Here is a 21,877-nt window from a genome sequence, read left to right on the forward strand (position 1 = left end):
ACCACGACTGGAAGCAGAACTTTGTGCCACCACACATGTAAACGTGTGTTTACCAGAGACGCTACCAATTATCACTCAGGGACGTAAAACTCCATTACAACATACACAACTCATTAAAACATGGCATCCTGCCGAACAAAGACATCTAACAGGTGCCTATTCTAAACTTTCCTGTAACTGTTCTCCTTGTTGAAAACCAAGTTACACCTTTACAGTATCACCCTAGGGGATGCCGAAGTTCCCGCAACACCTTTTATAACACCAAACAAACCCACTCTGTTAATGCCCTGCTGGACGTGAATGTGAAATCCTGACCTAGAATTTGAGTGACAACCTCTCACAAATCACTGTGCTGGTTACAGGAGGGTGCCCTGGGCAGGTACGTGATAAAAACGGGCTTAGGGGCAGGTGACAGCTTCACTTGTAGGAGTCCTGAGTTTCAGTGTAGAAGGCAGTACTTGTGCTCAGTAAGCCCATGAGATTTGGAGTCCTGAACACGAGCGTCGGCTCCGCAAAGCGTGCTGTCTGTATCGAGCTTCCGTTCAGCTATGCTCAGTGCCTTATGTCTTTTGAAGAAACACTTCGTTTACAAATTATTACCTAGATCAAACCCGTATCCACCTGTACTATACAGTGATACGCTAACGACAATTTATCACTATTGGGGCAAAACCCCACTATCTACTGACAAATGAAGATGCAGGAGAAACAACACGAGCCAGCCACGACTGACCACAGACGCTCCAGGGCAAAACAGCAAACTGACAAAACACAAACCACAGAACTTTTACCCTGTGTCTCCTTCCAGCTAGCACTGCGTCTCTGCTCCCAACCAGAGTTCAAGTCCTCCAGAAAGCTGCCCCTACTGTGTCTACACAGACTCTGGAACTCTGGCGAGTGGGCTTTAGCGCAAGGGCTCCTGGACCAGACCACCGTGCTCCTCGGCCTCCACCTTGCCTGGCCCCACCCAGCACGACCAGGCCACCGCTCTCCCTTTCCCTGAGCACCTGGCTCACTGAGCTCCTTCCACCTTGTCGTGACCGCTTGGTCTCTGCCAGTTCTGTGTCTCTCTCTCCACTGCCACACTGGGCAGTGCCCAGAGACCCACCCTTGGACTCTGGGGCTATCCACAGGTGCCCACCTAGGTACTTGTCAATCATCTGCCAAACAGAAATAGATTACTAACACACATATCGCCTTTACTTCCCTTTCGCTGCTGGTCTCTTCTCACTACACTGTGCACACATAGGGGTGCAGGCCTATCCTCTGACTTTTTATCTATTTATTGCTTTCTTTGTTTTATTTCAAGTGGGGGACGAGCAGAGAGAGGGAGAGAGAGAGAATCCCAAGCAGGCTCTAGGCGCGGTCAGCACAGAGCCCCATGCGGGACTGCGGGGCTCCGGGGCTCGATCTCACAAACCCAGAGATCGTGACATGAGCAGAAATCAGCAGTCGGACGCTTGACCGACTGAGCCACCTGGCGCCCCTCATCTGGGTTTTTCAGTCATGCTGCACCCTAGCTCTGGGACGATGTCTGCACCAAACTTGTTCCATGACTACAGGTGCTCAAAACTTACACAAATATATAAAAATATACGCAGCCGAAGAGACAAAGGACAAAAGTACTTAGACTCCAAAGGTGAATTCTTTGTTGTTTAAGGATGAATACACGTGTTCATTTAACCTTCATTAGCGTTTCAAACCCTTACTAATTTGCATTGTGCTGTACTTAACACTAGGTCCTATCTTAATCCACATTGCTACTTGATACAAAGAAAGAACAAAAGCTCTCAAAAGTAAATTCTAAGGCAGCAAAAGAAGAATGGGGGAAGCGGCAAGGAGAAAGCAGCCTATCAGTCCTTTAGTTCCAGAAGAGCCTCACAGACAGGAAAAGGCAGGTGACATTGGAGCTGGCAGGTGGGTCCCACGAGAGCCCCCAGAGGATGGAGGTCCTTGCCTTGGAAGGCTCATGTCGCAGACGGGCCACACGGCCTTTCCGGCGGCGCTGCAACACCGCGCTGCTGCTGCTGCTGCTGCTGCTGCTGCTGGCATCCGTGGGGCTGTCCGCCAAACGGAACCTGGAAGCTGGGATGCTGCCGACGTGCGTCCGCCTGAAATACGGAGGGAAACAATCAACAAACACGCACACACACACCGAGGTTGTTATCTAAAGAAAAGGGGACTTTGTCAGCCAGGCCAAAACCCGTCAATTAGGAAAATGAGGTCACAGAAAAAGGTCTCCAAGGAAGGCATCCTTGCCCCTGGCTCCAGTGCAAGCCCGCTAGCCGGGTCCTGTGGAGACAGGGTCTCCCGGGCCCAGCAGGTGCAACGCATCCCCGCGGCCCAGACGTCCCCGAGGTGGAGCAGCGCCTGCCCCCAGTCAAGCTGTCATCCAGCGTGTCTGCACCACCTCCTGCCCAACTGACCGGGAAGCACTCCTATACGTCCCTCTGGCCTTCACCTGCCATCGGACCACGTGTGCCAAGGCCCTCGCTGTGATGCCAGGTGACCCCAGGTTTTCCTCCACCAGCCACTTTCGGGCGCCCCAGGGGCATCCGCGGCAGGATCCTTGGGAACCACACCTCGCAGCTCCCGTACACAGGAGGCAAAAGCGTCTCTGGCCTCTGTGCAGTTAGACTAACAGACAAATGTCCCCCTTGGCCACAGAAGTCTCCAGAAAAGTTCCATGGAGCCCCGAGCCCCTAGGGTGGAGTCACTTAATTGGGCTGTCAGCTGCTCCCCTCAGCAAAGGCTCTGGGCACGAAGCGGTCAGCAACTGTGAAGGAGCACCCGCCAGCCCACGTGCCCGGCCTCAGCCACGGGCTCACCCTCCACACTTGAACCCTGCACGGGAGTCCAGTGGCTCCTTGCTCCCCGGAAAAGAAGAGAAGCTGACTTCCGTTGCACAAATCCCAGTGCGGCCTGAGTGGGCCTGCTTTTGGAGCAGGAGCCTGCACCTAAGGGGGCCCAGTCAGCTACTCGAGGCACTGTCACACCAGAATGACTCTCACCTGGTACCTATTTCCTACAAAGAAGCAAGCAAACCTTTTAATACCTGCTGACAATTACTGTCTGCAGGACGCAGCTCACAAGCCGGCTGACCCGCTCCCTCACAGGCGACTCACCAATGTCCCAACAGACTTAAAGCGATTACATGTCATTCTCCACTCTTTTCAAAAAGCTAAGAAACTGGGAGCACTGCGCTAACCCCACCAATGTGAAGGTGACCTTCACAACCATGGCCACGTGTCCACTCCCATGGTGACCCCACTGGTGTTACCGAAGGGACCACAGCTTCCGGGGACGCTGGGTCCGAATCTGGCACGCTGGACCCCTCCTAGCCCCACCCCATCACTGCCACACTCGGTGGAGGGAGGCCGCAAATAAACCCACCCAAACACGAACAGAACTTTCCCTAACTTCCACGCCTCCTCCCATGGCTGTGAGCTCTGTCATGCCTCCCGGTCTCCTGAGATTCCAAACCTAACCTCTGCAATGAGGTTTCACTTCTCCTTCTTGCCAACTACGAAGCTACCGGCTCCCTGAGCTACATCCAGTCACTCTGCCCATTCGGCCAAAGGATTCCTCTGGAAGATACACAGCAGGTGCTAACATATGTGTTTGTGAGGTGGTTCATGTTAGGCACGGTGAAGGGCAGTGTCCCCCCCAGCCCCGCCCCATCATCAGTTAGGTGGTACCTGGAAAATGGATCGCATCAGACTACAACACGCTCAGGGTTATTGTGTGTAACTCTGATCCGGTTCGGGTCATACCATAGCACACCCACGGTTCTACATTGGAACCATGAGCTGGTTCAGGTCATACTGGTGACAGAGGGAAGCCGCCCCCAGCCGCATCTCAAACACATCTGTGACCCGGGAAATGTCATACCCGTGGTGAAGCGAAGAGCCTCTCAGTCTTGCCCGCTTTAATTCAGCCCTCAGTGCTTCCATGCTCTGTAGAAGCCGATCCTGCAAAGCAGCAAATGACAACGACACTCACTGCAAGCAAGGTTAACGATTCTTTGCCTCAAGAGTCCGTTCAACACGGAGCACAAACTGGTAGTGGCCAGAGGAGAGGAGAGTAGGGGCGGTGGGCAAAAGAGGTGATGCTGATTAGGAGGCATAAGCATCCAGATATCAAATAAGGCCGTCTCGGGGATGAAAAGCACCGTACAGGGAATACGGTGCATGATACCCTAAGGACTCTGTATGGTGACACACGGTGACCACAGTGATGGTGGTGAGCACAGAGTTACGCGTGCAATTGGTGAAACGGTATGCTGTCTACTTGAAACTGATACAACACTGTAGGTTCATTACACGATGGGGAAATTCAGCAGTTACAAACCCCAAGACCATTGTCTCCAAGAGTCCTCCAGTAAACACCCGGATCACCAAGTGAACGTCCTAAACCCTACTGAACAGTTAGGTCACAGGCCTAGCAAGGTTACAGAGGAGAAACACCGAGCCACTAACACTTGTTCCTAATTATGTAGAGAGGAGCAGGACTTTCTGGGCGGTGGGGGAATAGCCCTTCTGTGCAATAGGCACGTGCTCCTTCGTGGACCCTCCCCAGCCCAGCCTCACGTCTGCACACGCAGCACCAGGGAGCAAAACCGAAGAGGACCTTCGGTCACACAACAACGCCCTAGGCAGTGCCGTCCCAGGCAGCAGACACCGCCGCACGTGGCTAACTGAGTGCCCAAAGTGGGGCTGGTCCCGACCACAGGGGATGGAACTGTGAGACGCCCCGTCGGTTGCAAGGACTGAATGTGGAAAAACATTGTAGAGTAGCTCCTTCATGTCTATACTATTTACATGATACAGTAACACGTTGCCTGCATCGGGCTACATGAAAACTAACATCACCCGTCTGTTTGACCATTTCGAATGCAGCCGCGAGAATCCTTGGGATGACACCCGTGTCACCTGTTACCTTCCTGCTGGGCAACGCTGCACTCAACGAAAGGTTTGCGTGAACATTTTAGCTTTCGAGCGGACCCCCGAAGGGACTCAGAAATCTGAACCCCATAGGCTGCACAGCTCCAACTCCGCCACATGCGTGCCATTCAGACTTGCCAGCGTGGGGCCCCTCGAAAGCACAGTGGTGGCTCGCCTTGGAGGAAGTGTCAGCCCCAGAGGTCACCTGCTCCTTTCCAGTCTCAAGGGATCACTGAATGATTGAGAGATGGAAATACCTTCTCACGTTGCGTTTCTTGTAACTGTTTTTTCAAATTGCCCACTTCTCCTAACGGAGACTTCTGAGAAAGGTACAGTCCTTTAGTGTTGATTCTTTCAAACGTTCCACATGCTAGAGCACGCCTACGTTTCTCTTTACAATAACGCAGCACCACAGAAAAGTCATGGAGTGGATGGCCATACCAACGAACAGGGTCACATGACCACAGAGTGAAATGCTGTCTGTGAAACTGCAGTAACAGCCTTTCCTCATGCTTTGTCCATGTACAATTTCTTCACGGATCACTGTCTGACTGTAAGTATGACAAGTTCCTAAGTTTACTTGCAGCAGGTACACTGGTTCGTACTAGCTTTTAGGGTCTGTGATGCCTCAGTCACTTGGGAAACCTGACCTAAGTTTCGTACATAGAATTCCAATCTCACATACAACTATTCTACCTAAAGGCTGGCCCCAGTGATCAAGGTAGAACCTCACGTGGGGTATAATAACGCACCTCATAATGGGTTTTACCCAAAACAAGTGTGTCGTGTAATTAGCATTGCTCACTGGTGTCTCCAAGTGCCCATCTTAGGGAAGATTCTGGGCTCATCTACAGGGACACAGGTGTCACCAGAACCGGTAGTATCAGGTCCGCACCCAACTGTCACCACCAGAGCTTCTCTCACAGAGATCCTATGATACTGCTTCCCTCCCGTTACACCTCAAGTGTATCCGTTATGATGGTGTAAGAGTCCAGGCTTAGACTCTTTCCAACCCAGATGAAAAGAGGGAAGGCAGGAGATGGAACAGGAGAAACTCTGTTTTCAGCTGCTTAAATGCTTGACAGAACTGCGCACTCCTACCGGTCCGTCTGGACAAAAGAGGTACAAATTAGCTCCCCAGACAAGAACCAGGCTGAAGGTTCCAGCACAGGGGTGGCCAACGAGGGCCTGCTGACCACATCCAGCCACTGCCGGGTCCTATCAACAAAGGGTTATCGACACACGGCCCCTCCCCTTAGTTATATACTGCCTATGGCTGTTTCTGGGCCCATCTTTGATTAGCATGAAGCTAGCTTACTCCTTACCTCTCAGTTAGTAAAAGCCTAACATACTTACTCTCGGGCCCTCCCCAGACCATACTCCTCTTCTAGACAGTAAGACGCACCTTCCCGCACACATACGTCGGGCAGGGACAGGACACTGGGAACTTAACACAGACAGTGGGTAACAGCCTGCAGTTTTCCGCGTGAAAGAATCATTTCTACTTTCTACAGTGGCTGTTAGCCTCTGCTCCACGCTGCTCCTCAGGATCACAACGTGAGCGTCTCCTCTGTGAGGACGGGGGCACTCAGCCGCTGTCTCTCATGTCCTACCTTATCTTCCACAGCAGCCATTCTCTCCTTAAGATGACGCTGAAGACGCTCGTCAGATTCGGAAAGGAGCTGGTCAATAGTGCCCGACAGACATTTATTAGTCTCTTCATTCATTTTTTCTCTCTGCCTTACCTGAAAGAGAAGACGCAGGCTTGAAGCAAAAGTGCGAACATCGGCTCAGACGTGCGAATGACCAGCGGTGCGACCCACACGCACGCCATCCTCGGCTGCCCCTTCCCACGGCACTCTTGGGCGTGCTTGTGCCTCACTGCCAGCACCGACCTCCCGGGACACAGAAACGCAGGAACCTGCTTCCCAGGGGTCATCACTTAGCAGGTGCCTTTGTTTCTGGGAAACAAAACACACATGGGCCCTCACGAATGTCCTCATTATTAGCTCTCAGATGGGCTCAGGAGGCAGATGTACATGCAGGAAAGAGCATATTCTTTTTTTAATTTTTTTTAACGTTTTTTAATTTATTTTTGGGACAGAGAGAGACAGAGCATGAACGGGGGAGGGGCAGAGAGAGAGGGAGACACAGAATTGGAAACAGGCTCCAGGCTCCGAGCCATCAGCCCAGAGCCTGACGCGGGGCTCGAACTCACGGACCGCGAGATCGTGACCTGGCTGAAGTCGGACGCTTAACCGACTGCGCCACCCAGGCGCCCCTAAAGAGCATATTCTTAAGGGGATCAGCTTATCTACACACAGGAGGAGGAATATTCCGGGGCGGAAACAGAAGCTCGGATCTGGCCTCAGGGGGAAAGAAATGAATCCATTGACAAAACCGAAAGATAAAAAAAATCCACTTTGGGAAAGATTCAGTGGTGAGAAAGACTTTCACCTGTTTTTCGTGAAATTCCCACATCTCCTGAACGTTTTGTAATGGAACTTGTATTAGAAATTCATAACAAATTACCTCAAGTAATTTCCGAACGTAACCGCAAAGTTCACGGGTCTGTGTTATATACAACTCTCATCAATCGTCTGGTTTAAAAACTCGTTTCTGCCGCATCTCCTGAATTAACCCAAAACAGAAGCGCCGAGGACAGGCCGGCAGGATTCAGGGGCTCCTGCCGGGCGGAGGGCCGTGGGGTACGGACTACACATGTGCCCTGCAGTCGGGGGGCCCAGGGAGGAGGAAGAGCCCACAGGACACACCCGCAGGCTAGGCAATGGACAGTCCCTCCATGCTCGGGCTTCCTCATCTCTAAGCCACACCTGCTGGCACCTCTTTCCTTGGGAGCAGGCAACAGAAAGCACGACCACCTCACCTAACACGCAGCAACGGCCATCACTTGGAAAAGACCCTGGTCACCCCACAAGAAGGGATCAGCACCCAAGTATTTTTCAAGCAAAACAGCTTAAAAGTGTCCTTGGAATTGTCTCAGTTATAATAGAATCCTTATCTCAACACCTGTCCCTCCAAACTACCATACAGTCCTAAAGGCAATGAAGTGCTTCTCTAAGTAGGTGAGGTCGAATTCTCGGCCCAAGAGGCTAGCGTCTGGTTGTGCTCGCTTGTGTGCATGTGTCATGGCAGGCTGGGGTCGGCCAACACGAGCCCTCACGCTGGCATCAGAAGCTTCACTCCGCGAGAACTCATGTTTTATTCTCTGACCCTGAGGGCCAAGCACACGAGTTTCTGGTGTAAGTTAAGGGTGAGTGTTTCGAGTTTTCTGGTGAAAACAAAACCTGATGGCCTTGGATGGACGTCCCAAGATGGGGAGGCCGCTGCCTGCTCTGTCTCCTGGGTGTTTCACGTTGACGTCTGACCAGCTACCGCAGGGAAAAATCTCAGGGGATTCAAGGGACACGGGCCTCCCTTTCGTCAAGGCTCGATTACGCTATTCTTCTTCTTAGGAACATCTACCCTGACCTGTGCCTTTCATCTCAAGTAGAAATTCAGGATGTGGGGACCAAGGTCAGGCCCGTGACCTGATTTCAGGACCTCAGTGTCATGTCCTAAGGAAGGAGACCCCTCCTCTAGGCTGCCCTACCCCAGGCCAGTACCTCCGCTTTGGCCAAGGGACACCCACGAGGTCCCGCGTCAACCGTGAGTAGCTGCTAATGAGCTGGTGGGCACAGTGGGCTGTGCGGGTGCCTCCACCCCTAGGCAGCACTGCCTCCGGGGCCCCAGCGTCCAGAGAACATTGTCCACATGCTAGGAGTGTTCAGTAGCATCCAACTCGCACAAGAGTCCACTGTACCCCTGATGGGACCGAGAAGGGGCCTGGCGTCCACATGGGGAGAAGTGGGAAACAAGGGACCACTCCCTACCCCCAGACCCCCAGCCTGTGCCTCATCCTCAACCACTGCCAGGTGCATGGCTGCTCTGCTCGCACACGTACCCGCTGCAGTTCTTGGTTCTTTTCCTCCAGCTGGGCCTCCATCTGGCGCAGCCTTTCCTCGATGTTGCCACGCCTCTGCTCGGCCTGTGGGCGACAGCGGGGTCAGAAGAGCTGGCGGCCCCACACCACACGCTGTGCCTACGCACGACATGCTGTGAGCGGCCTTCCGCCTGCTCACAGTCCCTACAGGCCTCATGCGTGCCAGTGGGAAGCAGTGGGCTGCCATGCTGGTGACCGGGGGTAGGCAACGGTCTCGTCCCCACCCCGGGTCCCGGATCCTTGGACGGTGCCTCGTCCCCCGGGAGACACCCCTGGCCACTCAGCACGGACAGGAGGAAGCAGCAAGCAGAAAGAGCAAACAGGCGTGCTAGCTTCCTAAGCTGGGAAGTCACTTCCAACAATTTAGCTTCCTCAGCAGCAGAGTGTCCAAAGACAAACAGTCGGGCTACACGGCTGACCAGGGACAGGAGAGAGGACAGGCGAGAAAACAAACGGAGACTTGACATGCAGATCACAAAGGAGGAGAGGCTCTGTTGGAGCCTGGGCTTATGGGTGCCCAATGCCGCCTGCCCGACTTGATGGCAGCCTTGAGGGTCAGCATCCCGTGATGACACCACCCCCTTCCCACTGGGACCCTCACTGCACTGGAACCGGTGACACAGAAGCACCGACAGGCTCCCTGCTACAGGTTCCCTCAGCCCAGGTTCCGGAAGGACGGACTGGCTGCCCAGTCATGTGCTCCCTCGTCCTGTGTGCATCACTCGATCCCAGCACCGACCACATCATGTCTGGAAACTACCTCTTCAACTGCTGCCTTCCTCTGTGGGTGGTGAGGGCTATGAGAGCTGGGAGGGCAGGGACTGTGTCTGGCACGTTCCTCGACTCTATTTGTTGAACCTCCGAGTGAATTCCTTAAAGATTTATTTCTTACAGGGGTGTCTGGGTGGCTCAGTCAGTCGGGTTCTGACTCTTGGCTTCAGCTCAGGTCATGAACTCAAGGTTTGGGCGTTCGAGCCCTGTGTCACACTCTGTGCTGATAGCATGGAGCCTACTTGGCATTCTATCTCCTTCTTTCTGCCCCTCCCCTGCTCATGTATGTGCCCATGCTCGCTCTCTCTGTCTGTCTCAAAATAAATGAACATTTAAGAATTTTTTAAATAAAAACGATTGTGTTGAAAAGAGGATAGGATTTTCTCATTTCTCGGAAAAATTCTATGCTTTTTTGGTTTCTTTTTTTCCTTCAGTAAGCTCTACACCAAACGGGGTCTCAGACTCATGACCCTGAGATCAAGAGTCCCAAGCTCCACTGACTCAGCCAGCCAGGCACCCCTGTCCTTCTCTTACCCAAGGCTACTACCTTGAGCTTTGAGTCGCTGACTTAACTCTGAAAAGCAGTGAGTCTTAGATGCAGCCAACGGCACACAGCACACATCGGACAAAACCGGAGGGAACAAAACTGAGGATGATGCCTGCCATTTGAAAAGCATTCCGATCTCAGACAAAGTAGCACCGAAAACAGATCTCAGCTGGGTCGCGGAATTTGGCACGCCGACGTTGCCGGTGAGAAATGAGATACAAGAACGGACCGCCATGAAAATGACATTCCCACCATGGGACCCAGAAGGAAAGGCAGGCCCCACCTTGCAGAGGGTGGCCACCCTCTGGGCCGGCTCGGCTTCCACCTCGGGCAGCGACTTGGCCTTCCTCGGGGTCTGCTGCAGCTTCCGCTCCGCCACCTCCAGGCGCTCTTGCAACTGGCGGTTTTGATCCGCAGTCTAGGAAATGAAGGCAAAGCATCAAAGTGTAGCAAGTCTTCTCTCCGTTTCCATTTTTAATAAAGTGAAACAAAAGCTAAATGCAGAGATCTACTGTTCGTTCTGACTGAAGCCAACAGTTTGGGAGGTGCTTCAGAGTAAACCTTTCCTGTCTGCAAGGAGTCACCCACTGCCTTGGTCCTCGTTTCACTACGCAAAACATGTCTTGCCAAACTCTTTGCTCTTCTTCAGTATCTTCAAAGAAGTCTTTCAAAAGACAAAGTTCCCACACATTAAAGAAAACCCATCTTCTGGAGGAGCTTGCTCGTTCTTCCTGACAAGTTAAGGAGGGAAGGGTTCGGTCCTAACCCTTCGTGAACATATTTATACTGTGGTCCGAGGGCTCGCTCCATAGGACATTCTGATGTGGGCACATCAGCCAGCACAGAGCTTCTGAGAGCCTGCTTGATGCCAGTTGAGTTCTTTTTGGAAGTGTACCATTATTCAACAAAAGCACTCTCCCTCTTGACCAAAAACGTGGAAAACTTCAACGTGGAAAACTTAGACACGAGATTTTTTGTTAAAGGACTTTTAGGGAAGCCGAGGTGGCTCAGTCGGTTAAGCGGCCAATTCGGCTCAGGTCATGATCTCATAGCTCATGGGGTCAACCCCGCCTCGTGCTCTGTGCTGACAGCTCAGAGCCTGGAGCCTGCTTGGGATTCTGTGTCTCCCTGTCTCCCTCTCTGGCCCTCCACTGCTCATGCTCACTCTCTCTCTCTCTCTCACACTGGCTCCCTTTCTCAAAAATAAATAAGCATTAAAAACATATAAAGTCATTTTAAAAATCATGTATAAGGTGAGGTTTTTGCCAGGTTAACGTTTGTTCCCACAGACTCCTTCCATCTTCTGAGTGCATATAGCTCTGTGTGTATATACAGACTGCGTCTCATGCTTTAAAACCCTCAGAATATAAATCACATGCTGTACACAAAGTATTTCACGATCTGCCTTTTACACTCATGATTTGGAACATCTTACGTGCCATCAAACAGCATTCCTCAATGTCATTTTCATGGCTTCCTAGTCTTTCACTTTGATTATCATTTTGGGTCGACTGACACATTTGACAAACACACCAGGCAAACTCACTCTGTTTCCAAGAAGCTGGATGCGGTGTTCCTGTTCAATGCCGGATGACCTGAGACAACCAAGGAAGAGCCGTGCGGCTTCCCAAAACACAGGGTCTCACATCCTCACACCAGACTGTGCTTCTGCACCTGCCATCCCCCCGATCTCAAGTACTAACCAAAATGGCCAGTGCCTACACATTCCCGGCTACTCCCTGCTCCGTTGGAAACAGTGCTAACGGGCAACAGAATAACGTGCATTTAAGACAAGACAAGGAAGGAACCAAGGAGGGTAGCCCCATAACATGCTTCCATAAAATTCGAAAGAATTAAACCCTGGACGTTGAAGTAACCCCGCTGGTCAACACAAGATTCTAAGATCCTAAAACCTTGACATTGACACTTGGTCCTTAACCTGACTTGTAATTAATAAAAGTGGAATGAAGTTCAACGAAACCAACGACCTGTCGATGCAGAGAGTCCTTCTTTGCGATCTCGTTTTCAAGTTTATCCTTGAGGTCCTGCAGAGAGGTGGCTTCCTGCTGTGCCCTGAGGCAGCGCTTCTCAAGGGTAGTGATCCTCTCTTGCATGTCTTCCTTCTGGGCCATGGCCTACAGCAGGTATTTCAGAGGGAAAACAGGGAAAGAATCAGCGTACGACACATTAACACACTCCAGACACAAAAACTGGGCGAAATTCTCATTTCCCAAACAAACAGAAAAGTAGCATCCTCGGGGCACCTGGGTGGCTCAGCCGGTGACGCTTTGTGAGTTGGCGCCCCGCGTCAGGCTCTGTGCCGACAGTGCGGAGGCTGCTCGGGATTCTGGCCAGGTACCCAGGCTTATTCTTTCCCATGTGTTCAAAGACAAATGGATAATAAAATCTCCCGGAAGTCACAACCTCGGTTGCCTCCGGACACCGTTGAGCTTTCCACAGAACAGCGACTTGCCTCTGGAGGCACGCACCATGAGACACCATCCCCTCTCCGGGGAAAAGGTGGGGGAAATCTCATCCAATTCCCACAAAGTTGAAGCAGCAGTGTTAACAAAAGGAAGCCAAACTCCACCTTGCATATAACTGGAAGTCATCTTCTATAGCCTAACCCTGTAACAACATTGTATCCCATGGTATCTGACACTGCAAATGAAACCAGACCGTCCTGCCCTGCCTTTCTTGTCCACCACCCGAGAGATTCCTCTTCCAGCCCTCTGTGTTTACTAAGCAATTTATGTCAGCAGTCTCAAGAGTGAAAGTGATGAGTCCTAAGAAATGATTTTCTAAACTCTCTGCATATTGAACTCTGCTGCGGGGTCTCCCCCCACCTTTGCCAAACAACAACTTCACTGAATGGGTTATATAATTTCTGCAAATACTTTTGTTTTAAATTCGGACACGGCCTCACCCACACTAAGGTACTAAACAGACTGCTCGTGCACGTACACGTGGGTCTGACAGGGTCTGAAAGGGTCTTCCCGAGGTGGCATTGACGGGCTGGGGTGGGGTGTGCGGGGACTGTCCACAAAGGGCAGCTCACAGGGACAGGAGGTGGCACAGAGCAACCATCCCACCCTTACCAGTTTCTGTGACAAGGATCAGATTCCCATCCACGACGACCACACGTGCAGAAGCGGCCGCACTCCTCCATGACCTTACACCGGGACCAGCGGGCTGCCCCTCGCTCACTCTGACCGCCACGACCAGGAGCACGGAACCCCTGGCAGGAGGGCAGGGCGGCAGAGGCGGCCGTGACGGCCCCTCGGGAGAGCCGCCCTCGCACGGTCGTGCCCCCGGCAGCGACCTGGCAGCACCACGCTGGTTCCCACGTGCCGAGTGTGTTCCCAAAACGGACCGAGAGCATGGCATGGGCCAAGCTCAGGTGGCCCACACTCCACACCCGAGGGCACTCCGCCACCTGCCCACCAGGCCTCGGCAGGGGAGAGCCCAGGGAGGACAGATTCCACCGCGCAGACGGGGAGGCAGCCCGCCCAGGCCCCGGAGTCACGTCCCGTTCTGCTGCTACTTCTACCCAACTCCAAACGTTCAAAACCCGTGGGAGACGAAGGACACACTGGGCAAGGCCGAACCAAACACCCCACGTTTGGCTAGACGACGGCGTGGCCATTTCAACGACACTCACTTCACGGACATCTCTTTGTAATATGCTGTTCATTGCTTCAGAACGGATGAGGTCTTTCCTTGATATGGCTAGGTCCTCTTCCAGCTTGGCCATGAGAGTGCACAGGGTAGCCAGGAGCTCTTTCATCTGGCTCTGCACCTTGGAAACTCAGAAAGGGAAGCAACATGTGAGGGCCCCCACTGCTAGTCTTCATATGTTGTTTTAAAAACAATGCATAAAAAGGAAACCCCCTCCAATCAAATCCTGTGATGATGTCTGGAGCTGAACTCTGCGTGTGGCCCCTAATTCTTCTTCTACGAAACTACACCCCTCCAGTGCCACGCGTAACTGCTCTCTCACCTGGAAACAAAGGGATTGAGTTTGTACACAGAGGTGTTTCATTAGTCCTTACTATACAGTTACCCTAACATCCCCTTCGCCTCAAATAACATGACAGAATGCTGGTAAGGTTTTTCACGGATGCTCCTGTTCACAAACTTGCTTGTTAACAGCTTTCCATTTTACATTGGAGACAAATCTTCCCCGAAATAAATCACATTATGCAATTTGTACTAGCCAATCGATACACACAACATTTCCACCAACTACTGCTTTTTAACCATACAGACCTGTCTTCTCACAAGAATTCAAGAAGATGAAAAGGAAACTCCAGTCACACAAACACACAAAGCGTGCGTATAACACACAGCATGTGCACAAATTGAGAACCACCGTGGCTAGGCACACCGTTTCATCCTCCGTTTGGTCGTTGTCCAATATGGACTTGAGGACCTTGAGCACCTCCACCTCACTGGACACACCGGCCTGAGTCTTTGCCTGTCGCCTCACCAATGTTCTCCTGAGAGATCTCTCGTGTCTGCAGATTAGGAACTCCAAGTGTTCCAGGAGCACCTAGCGGGAGAGGCAAAAGGAAAAGCGTGTTTCAAGAACAACTTCAATTCCGGGCCTCAAGTTCACCAAATGCAAAACCAAGTCTGAATCCCTTCAATTCAGTGCCCAGGTAGGGAGCCATCCCCTCGAATGTGTTAAAATAGCCTCACTCCTCCTCACGGATCAAACAAGGTTTGAGAACAATAGGTCCCAGCCAACTCCATGGGGACATGTGGACAAGGGGAGTGAATGGTGTCCCGTGTTGAAAGACCCTGGCAGTGCGCCTACTGACCCTGGTGTTGTTTCTCTCTGCCTTCAGGTTGGCGATCTCCTCCTCTCTCTGCACGAGCTGCTCCCTGCAGGTGTGGAGCTCTGCAGCGAGAGCTGCACACTCCTGGGGTCGGAGAGGGGACAAAAGTGGAGAGACACAGGGGGTCTTTACCAGAGCACACCAGGCCTCCGTGGCCCTCCAGAGTCCCAGCACCCACCACCCTCAAGTAGCATCACACACACCAGTCCCCTCCTCACCACCCACAGGAGTCCCGGGGATTTTCGGAGGGACCGACACTCAAGGGGACAGACGTTTGCAGGTGCCTGGCAGGTCTAGGACTCAGGAGCTCTGCTGACTCGGGAGCAACAGGCCGAGAAGCCTGCTGCCCATCCCCAGCCTCTGGCCTCATCTGGCAAGCAGGCTTGTGGAGCGGCAGCGGGGAAAGGCTGACGGTAGTCAAAAGCTGCTGTCTTAGCCTGAACACCTGGCTCAATCAGACTCAACCATACCCAATGGACTTTTCAAAAATGATGGTAGGACTCTTGACGAAAGGGCGAGTTTACGGCTTATTTCCTTAGTCGAGCAGGAAATATTATGGATGAAGGGTCTCTGAGGAGAGTGATGCCAGGGCCCACCACCCCGCGTGGGGCTTCTCTCCCGCCAATACTGAGCGCCCACCCAGGACATGGGGTACAGGTGGGCTCCAAGGAGGTGGACGCACACTCTCCAGTCAGTCGAGCGCAGAGCCCGGTGCAGGGCTCAGTCCCTGAACCATAACATCATGACCTGAGCTGAAACCAAGAGTCAGACGCTTAACGCCCTGAGATACCCAGGCGCCCCAGAGCTTTTGTCTCTGTAGGACAAACGAAGGGATAAACGTTAACTTAACAACTGACATTCCAAAGAGAGAGTGGTTGATTTCAGCCATTCTAGAAAATCCAAGGACAAACTGGTGACATACTTCAAGTTCCTTCATAAATTAACCCGTTCCAAATCAACGGGAATGTTACCACAGAACTGACCACGTTCCTTGCAATCTGACTTGACAAGGTGAACCCACAGAAGCCTATCTGATCCTTGATGTAGGACTGTGCAGGCCCATTTCTATGTGGGGATTTTTGTTCCAATAAATACATTGGAAACTTTTCTGGAGATGTGTGACTTTTGGAAAGACTGGCAGATGAGCTGAGCAGCTACGAAGTATCAAAACTAGTAAGTAAAAGGGAGGCCACGGGTGCATGAAATAAACGCAGATACTAGGCTATTATAGCATTTCCTATCCGAAAACATACACAAACCTACTCTAACAAGATAAAACGTATCATTTTGCACACAGAAACTGACCGTACCTACATGGTGCCATTTGCAGTCAAGAGAAAGGCAAACAAATGTGGAGACGCAGGATTAGTCCTAACCGCATAACACGAACTGTAGCAGACGCTGTCCTCTGGGGGAAGTGTGCACCACCTCCTGCTGCTATTGAGGTCCCCTCAAGTGTTGCACGAATCCACGAATCTGCTACTCAGCTCTTGGTAAGCACTTCCTTTCTCCAGTAAATCAAGCACCACAGGAGAAGTGATTTCTCAGGGTTCCTGCGTCATTTTCACCATGTTAGGGGCAATACCATGAACCTTAATTACAGCCTGGGACCCGTTTGAAGTGTCCCCAGGGATGCTGGACGTGCTCCCGCGATGCAGAGAAGACTCACGGTATGACAAGAAAAGGCTGAATGGCCTGACATGTACTGAGGTCCACAGCTGCAGCTGCCAGCCGGCCTGCGTGAGGACCATGGAGGCACAAGGAAAGGGAAATTCTCGAAGCTCTCGCTGCGGCTACCCCAGCACATGCAAAAACCTGGTGCTCTTTGTGAGACATCTTTGTGTCTCGTGTGGAAGATGTGGCATCTCTGTGGATGTAGGACTGCTGTGAGACGGGCACACCTGCAGACTCAACTCAAACTGCAAGACAAGTGAAGACCTGACATCACGACGTAAGGCAGAAGGAAGGGAAGGATCAAAAACTGGCACATTTCAATGCAGGCACAGGATAGCTTGGTGATTTTAGAAAGGGGTTTGGCTTTTCAAATGGTCCAGACGGTAGGAGAAGCAGCTTCTACCACAAAGAGGAAGCACACGGTTTCCCAGACGCCCCAGAGAAGATTGCAGAGAAGCAGGAACCACCATCCACCGCATGTCAACCACTCCAACACAAAGAGTGAAAACCCAAGAAAATCAGGTGAGGAGACCATGGCTGCCTGCACAGGTTTTCATGCAGAAGGAGATGCCCTGTCGGGGGGAAAATGCCACAAACGACATTTATTCACGAGAAAGACAAGTGAGCACCAAGATGTTGGGTAGGAAGGGGTGAAGAAGCTACCGACTGAGCGGATACAGGTGAGGGTGTGATCAGGGAGGCTGGCCCTGTGTAGGAAGCTCACCCCAGGGTCCTGAAGGCAACAAGAGCCAGTGGCCAGTGGTCTGGCTGCACAACCAGAGCCCTTGCCCTAGACAAGTTCCATCCCGGCTCTGTCCCTCAACTCAGGAAGTATGCTGAAACCAAGGGACTGTCCTCTAAAGTTCTTCTAACATTGGACAATGTCGTGGCCACCCAGAACCCCACAGGTCACCACCAAACGTGTCTTGGCGGCTCACTCGCTCCGGAACGCAGCGGGTCTAAGTCTGCCTGCGGACCAGGGGCCACGAGGATCTGTGAGGCTCATGACACAGGCACTTTACAAGAAGGACAGTCAATGAGGGGCGCCTGGGTGGCGCAGTCGGTTAAGCGTCCGACTTCAGCCAGGTCACGATCTCGCGGTCCGTGAGGTCGAGCCCCGCGTCAGGCTCTGGGCTGATGGCTCGGAGCCTGGAGCCTGTTTCCAATTCTGTGTCTCCCTCTCTCTCTGACCCTCCCCTGTTCATGCTCTGTCTCTCTGTGTCCCAAAAATAAATAAATAAAAAAAAAAACGTTGAAAAAAAAAAAGAAGGACAGTCAATGCTACCAAAGAGAACCACCACAGAGGGAACATTATGAAAGTCACGAAGATGCCAAGGGACGTTACAAAAAACTCTGGGAAAACCATCAAGCCCAACACAATCAAGAAATCCCTGCTAGAGATGACTGTCCATACGACGTGCGTGATTTCCAGGACCTATGACACAGCCAATCAGGAAACTCATGAATGAGACTCTGCATATGGCAAAAAGAAACAAAAGAAAAAGAAAAAGAGTTGGGGGATGCAGGGATTCAAAATGCGTAACCTACAGAAGGTCAAGAGCACAGAGAAAAGCCCAGAGGAGGTCACAGAAGAAGACAGCACAGAGAGGAGATCTGGTGAAGCAGACGGATGGCGAGGAAGGCGGCATGGAAGTGGCATCGCTGGAAAGCACGCTGCCACCAGGACTGATCCGCCAGCGTCTCGGCTCCTTTCCCACATGGACCCTTCCATGACAAGGGCGCTGGGACTAAAGCCAGCCAGCCGTCTATGGAAACATTGGCCAGGAACAGAAAGGCCCTTCTGGAAAGCTGCACAGACAGTGCCCACCTCCACCCCCATACCGCCAGGCCCCAAGGCCCAAGACTGCCCCAACTAGCGGGTCCCCCCGACCCCATGCAGGTCTGCATATCAGCACATTTGTGAGGACCCACCCCCACTTTCCAGACAGCAAATCCTCACCAAGGTGCTCAGTGAACCACTTCGCCTGCCATGCACAGGTCTCTGCGTGAAAATCGAGGGAGCGTGCAGCCAGGCCGCCCGGGGCGCATGTGTGTCACCACCACCTAAGCGGTCATCAGGAGGAACGTCGTGTGGGAGAATTGTGTGCACTTGGACGGCCTATCCTCACACGGGCATAAGGGCAGTAAGATCTGATATACAACGAATAACGTGTTGTTCCATAACCTGGCTTTCAAAAAATGACATTACCTTCTGGCAGGCCTCTCTCTGTCCCCGCCCAGAGAAAATGCCTCCCAGCCTACTATCACAGGCCGTTTTTGTAATGTAAGAATGTGTCCAGACTGTATGAGGAATATGGCTGTAAACCTGCAGGCTAGAAAAGCTTTGTAACCATTCATTCACCCGTGTATCTCCTAGGCCATGACGAAGCAATCGTACTGATTACACCAGGCCATCATGAAGCATTCACCCTTCATTGGTAATGCATGAAATGTGACATCCGTAAATACACAGGAATCTTTCCAGTTCCTCCCATTTCTTTTTTTTTTTTTTTTTTTTTTTCAACGTTTTTTATTTATTTTTGGGACAGAGAGAAACAGAGCATGAACGGGGGAGGGGCAGAGAGAGAGGGAGACACAGAATCGGAAACAGGCTCCAGGCTCCGAGCCATCAGCCCCGAGCCTGACGCGGAGCTCGAACTCACGGACCGCGAGATCGTGACCTGGCTGAAGTTGGACGCTTAACCGACTGCGCCACCCAGGCGCCCCTGGTTCCTCCCATTTCTGATGCACAGTGCTAATGATACACGTAACAACAGCGTAGTGTGTCACCTAAGTCAGGAATGATGTGGGTTCTGATAGACAATTCATTCTAGTAACAAACGGAGAATAAACTTAGGGATCAATACAGCGCAGAGCTGTGCATCTATTTCCCTGTGACGTAAAACTGTTTCTCTAGCTTACTTGACTCGAAGAATATAGCATATAACACACACAAGATCCAAGTGCTAATGCACTGTTTGTGTTTCTAGTAAGGTTTCTGGACAACAGGAGAGTTTGAACAGTTAAGTGTTCTGGGGACGCAAAAGTTATACATGGATTTTCAATTGTGGGCAGGGTGGAACCCCGAACACCAAGTTGTTCTACGGTCAGCTGTACTCATCCTTGGGGAAGAACGAAGCAAGCATGACCTTTGTGAACAACAGAAGAGAGTAAAATAGAAATAGATTTTCTGTTTTAATTTTTTAATGTCATTCTTTTTTTTTTTTTTTTTTTTTTTAATGTCATTCTTTATTTCTTAGAGACGGAGAGCAGCAGAGGAGGGGCAGAGTGAGAGGGAGACAAGGAATTGAAAGGAGACTCCAGGCTCTGGGCTGTCAGCTCAGAGCCCGTCTCGGGGGTTAGCTCGCCAAGAAAGAGTTCATGACGGGGCCAAAGTCAGCCGCTTAACTGACTGAGCAACCTGGGGGCAGAAAAGGAGCAGTTTAGACGGTCCTTGTACACAAGGCATACGTGTTTCCCCAAAGGAGTTAGTGACCAAGTTGCTCAGCAACATCCAGCACTGAGGGCCAGCAGACAGGACACAGATTCAGAAAGAAAGGCCGTCTTCTCAGAGAGCGAGGTGTATTGTACACGGACGGGGCAGGACGCCAGCATCTCTGCACAGCAGGAGGCGCCCTCCGCCCCACAGCCAAGCTGCTGCGAGGTGAGTGGGGCCGGAGCAGGGAAGACCGCAGGACTCGGCCCCTCCCTGAGTCCACCCAAGTGAAGACAGGGTACAGATCTCCAGAGACCTCACAGATGGCCTCTGAGACAGGCAAGGTCCACGCCACAGGACCCACGGACCAGCAGGGAGAGGGAAGAGCAGGAAAGAGGCAAAGCCATCTCCCTGGCTTCTGACCACCGGACCAGGGAGCAAGCTGCTCTGTTCCCAGGAGGAGGCACAGGTGTGGGGAGGAGGGTGGTGGCCGGTGTGGAACTCAAAGAGCCCACAGTCCGCCCAGATGGAGCTTCACTAACGAGGTGCTTGGAAAGGTGTCCGGGAGACAGAGTGGGGTGCATGAAGGAGAACACGGGGCAGCCGAACCTCCCAAGGAAAACCGCCTCCCCGAGTCTGTCCCACGCCGACCCATGGGACAAAACGGCCATCCTGCAGCCACCCTGTGCACATGTTCCTCCTATTCCACCGAACCACACACTCCCATGCCCTTCTATTGCTCTCCGTAAAACCGCCTAGGTCTCTGGGTGAGGTAACTGCAGCACATAGTGTTCAGCACCTAGTACAGTGCCTGCCAGGCACTCCAGAAAAGGTGAATACTTTAGTGTATGCCTTGTAACCGCACACGTAAATATTACACACGCTGCTTTTAAACATTACGTAGTTCGGTATAGGATATAAAGACGCACACTGTCCTGTGCTTTATGTGATGGGTGGTGTGAGGGGCTTGTACCTGTTGCCTAAAGAACGAGTCTTAGAACTCAACCCACACATTAGAAGGAGCCACTCTACCCAACGACGTCTACACTGCATCCAATCTTGTCTCCTCCCCAACCCACTATCCACACATTACCAGCACCAGCTTTCGAAAACTTCAACAACATCATGCCAGTCCTTCCCCCTGAGGACACAATGACCCCAGGCCCTTATCTGAAAACCCAACTCCTCACGGGGTAGGTTCTGTCCCAACACCAGCTCCCTGGTGCCTCACCCGGCTCCGCTTCCGCTTCCATCGCTCACAACAAAGCCAAGCTCCTCCTTGACCCCGGCCTTTGGCCTCGGAGTCAGACTGCTGGGAGAGTGCTCGGTCAGCCTCAGCTCCCGAGCCACCTCTCCGGAAAAGTCCGTTCCGGAACCACAGTGCGCAAGTAAGCGACATTTCCTCCTGACCCCTCCACTCGTCCACATACGCTCTTCTCGGATGGGCCTCCACCACTGTCTCCGAGGAGCACAGCAGCCAGAGCCTGGCGACCACAATGGTGCAGAGTCACAAAAGGGCTCAACAAGGGTGGGTGGTTGTGTCTCTGTAGATGATTCGGGTGCACCAAGACAGAAGCCCTTTTTGTGGGGGCTACGCCGTACACATACAGACATCACAATGACTCTAAACCCATATCTTTCTATAATAACACTCAATGTAAG

The 21,877-nt window shown here is 52.2% G+C and overlaps 1 protein-coding gene across 1 annotated transcript; it reads right to left on the minus strand.

The window, feature by feature from the left end:
- Positions 1–1,861: 1,861 nt before the first annotated feature.
- LOC131492392 (liprin-alpha-1-like) lies at positions 1,862–16,856 on the minus strand. Its single transcript, XM_058696020.1, is given in 12 exon segments — positions 1,862–2,111; positions 3,892–3,971; positions 5,201–5,263; positions 6,557–6,688; positions 8,908–8,991; positions 9,276–9,317; positions 10,509–10,682; positions 12,253–12,399; positions 13,926–14,264; positions 14,652–14,816; positions 15,088–15,287; positions 16,775–16,856. Coding segments are annotated over 12 exon segments (1,758 nt in total).
- Between the last annotated feature and the right edge of the window lie 5,021 nt (positions 16,857–21,877).

Source organism: Neofelis nebulosa, chromosome 13 (genome assembly GCF_028018385.1).
Source record: "Neofelis nebulosa isolate mNeoNeb1 chromosome 13, mNeoNeb1.pri, whole genome shotgun sequence".
Classification (NCBI taxonomy): domain Eukaryota; kingdom Metazoa; phylum Chordata; class Mammalia; order Carnivora; family Felidae; genus Neofelis; species Neofelis nebulosa.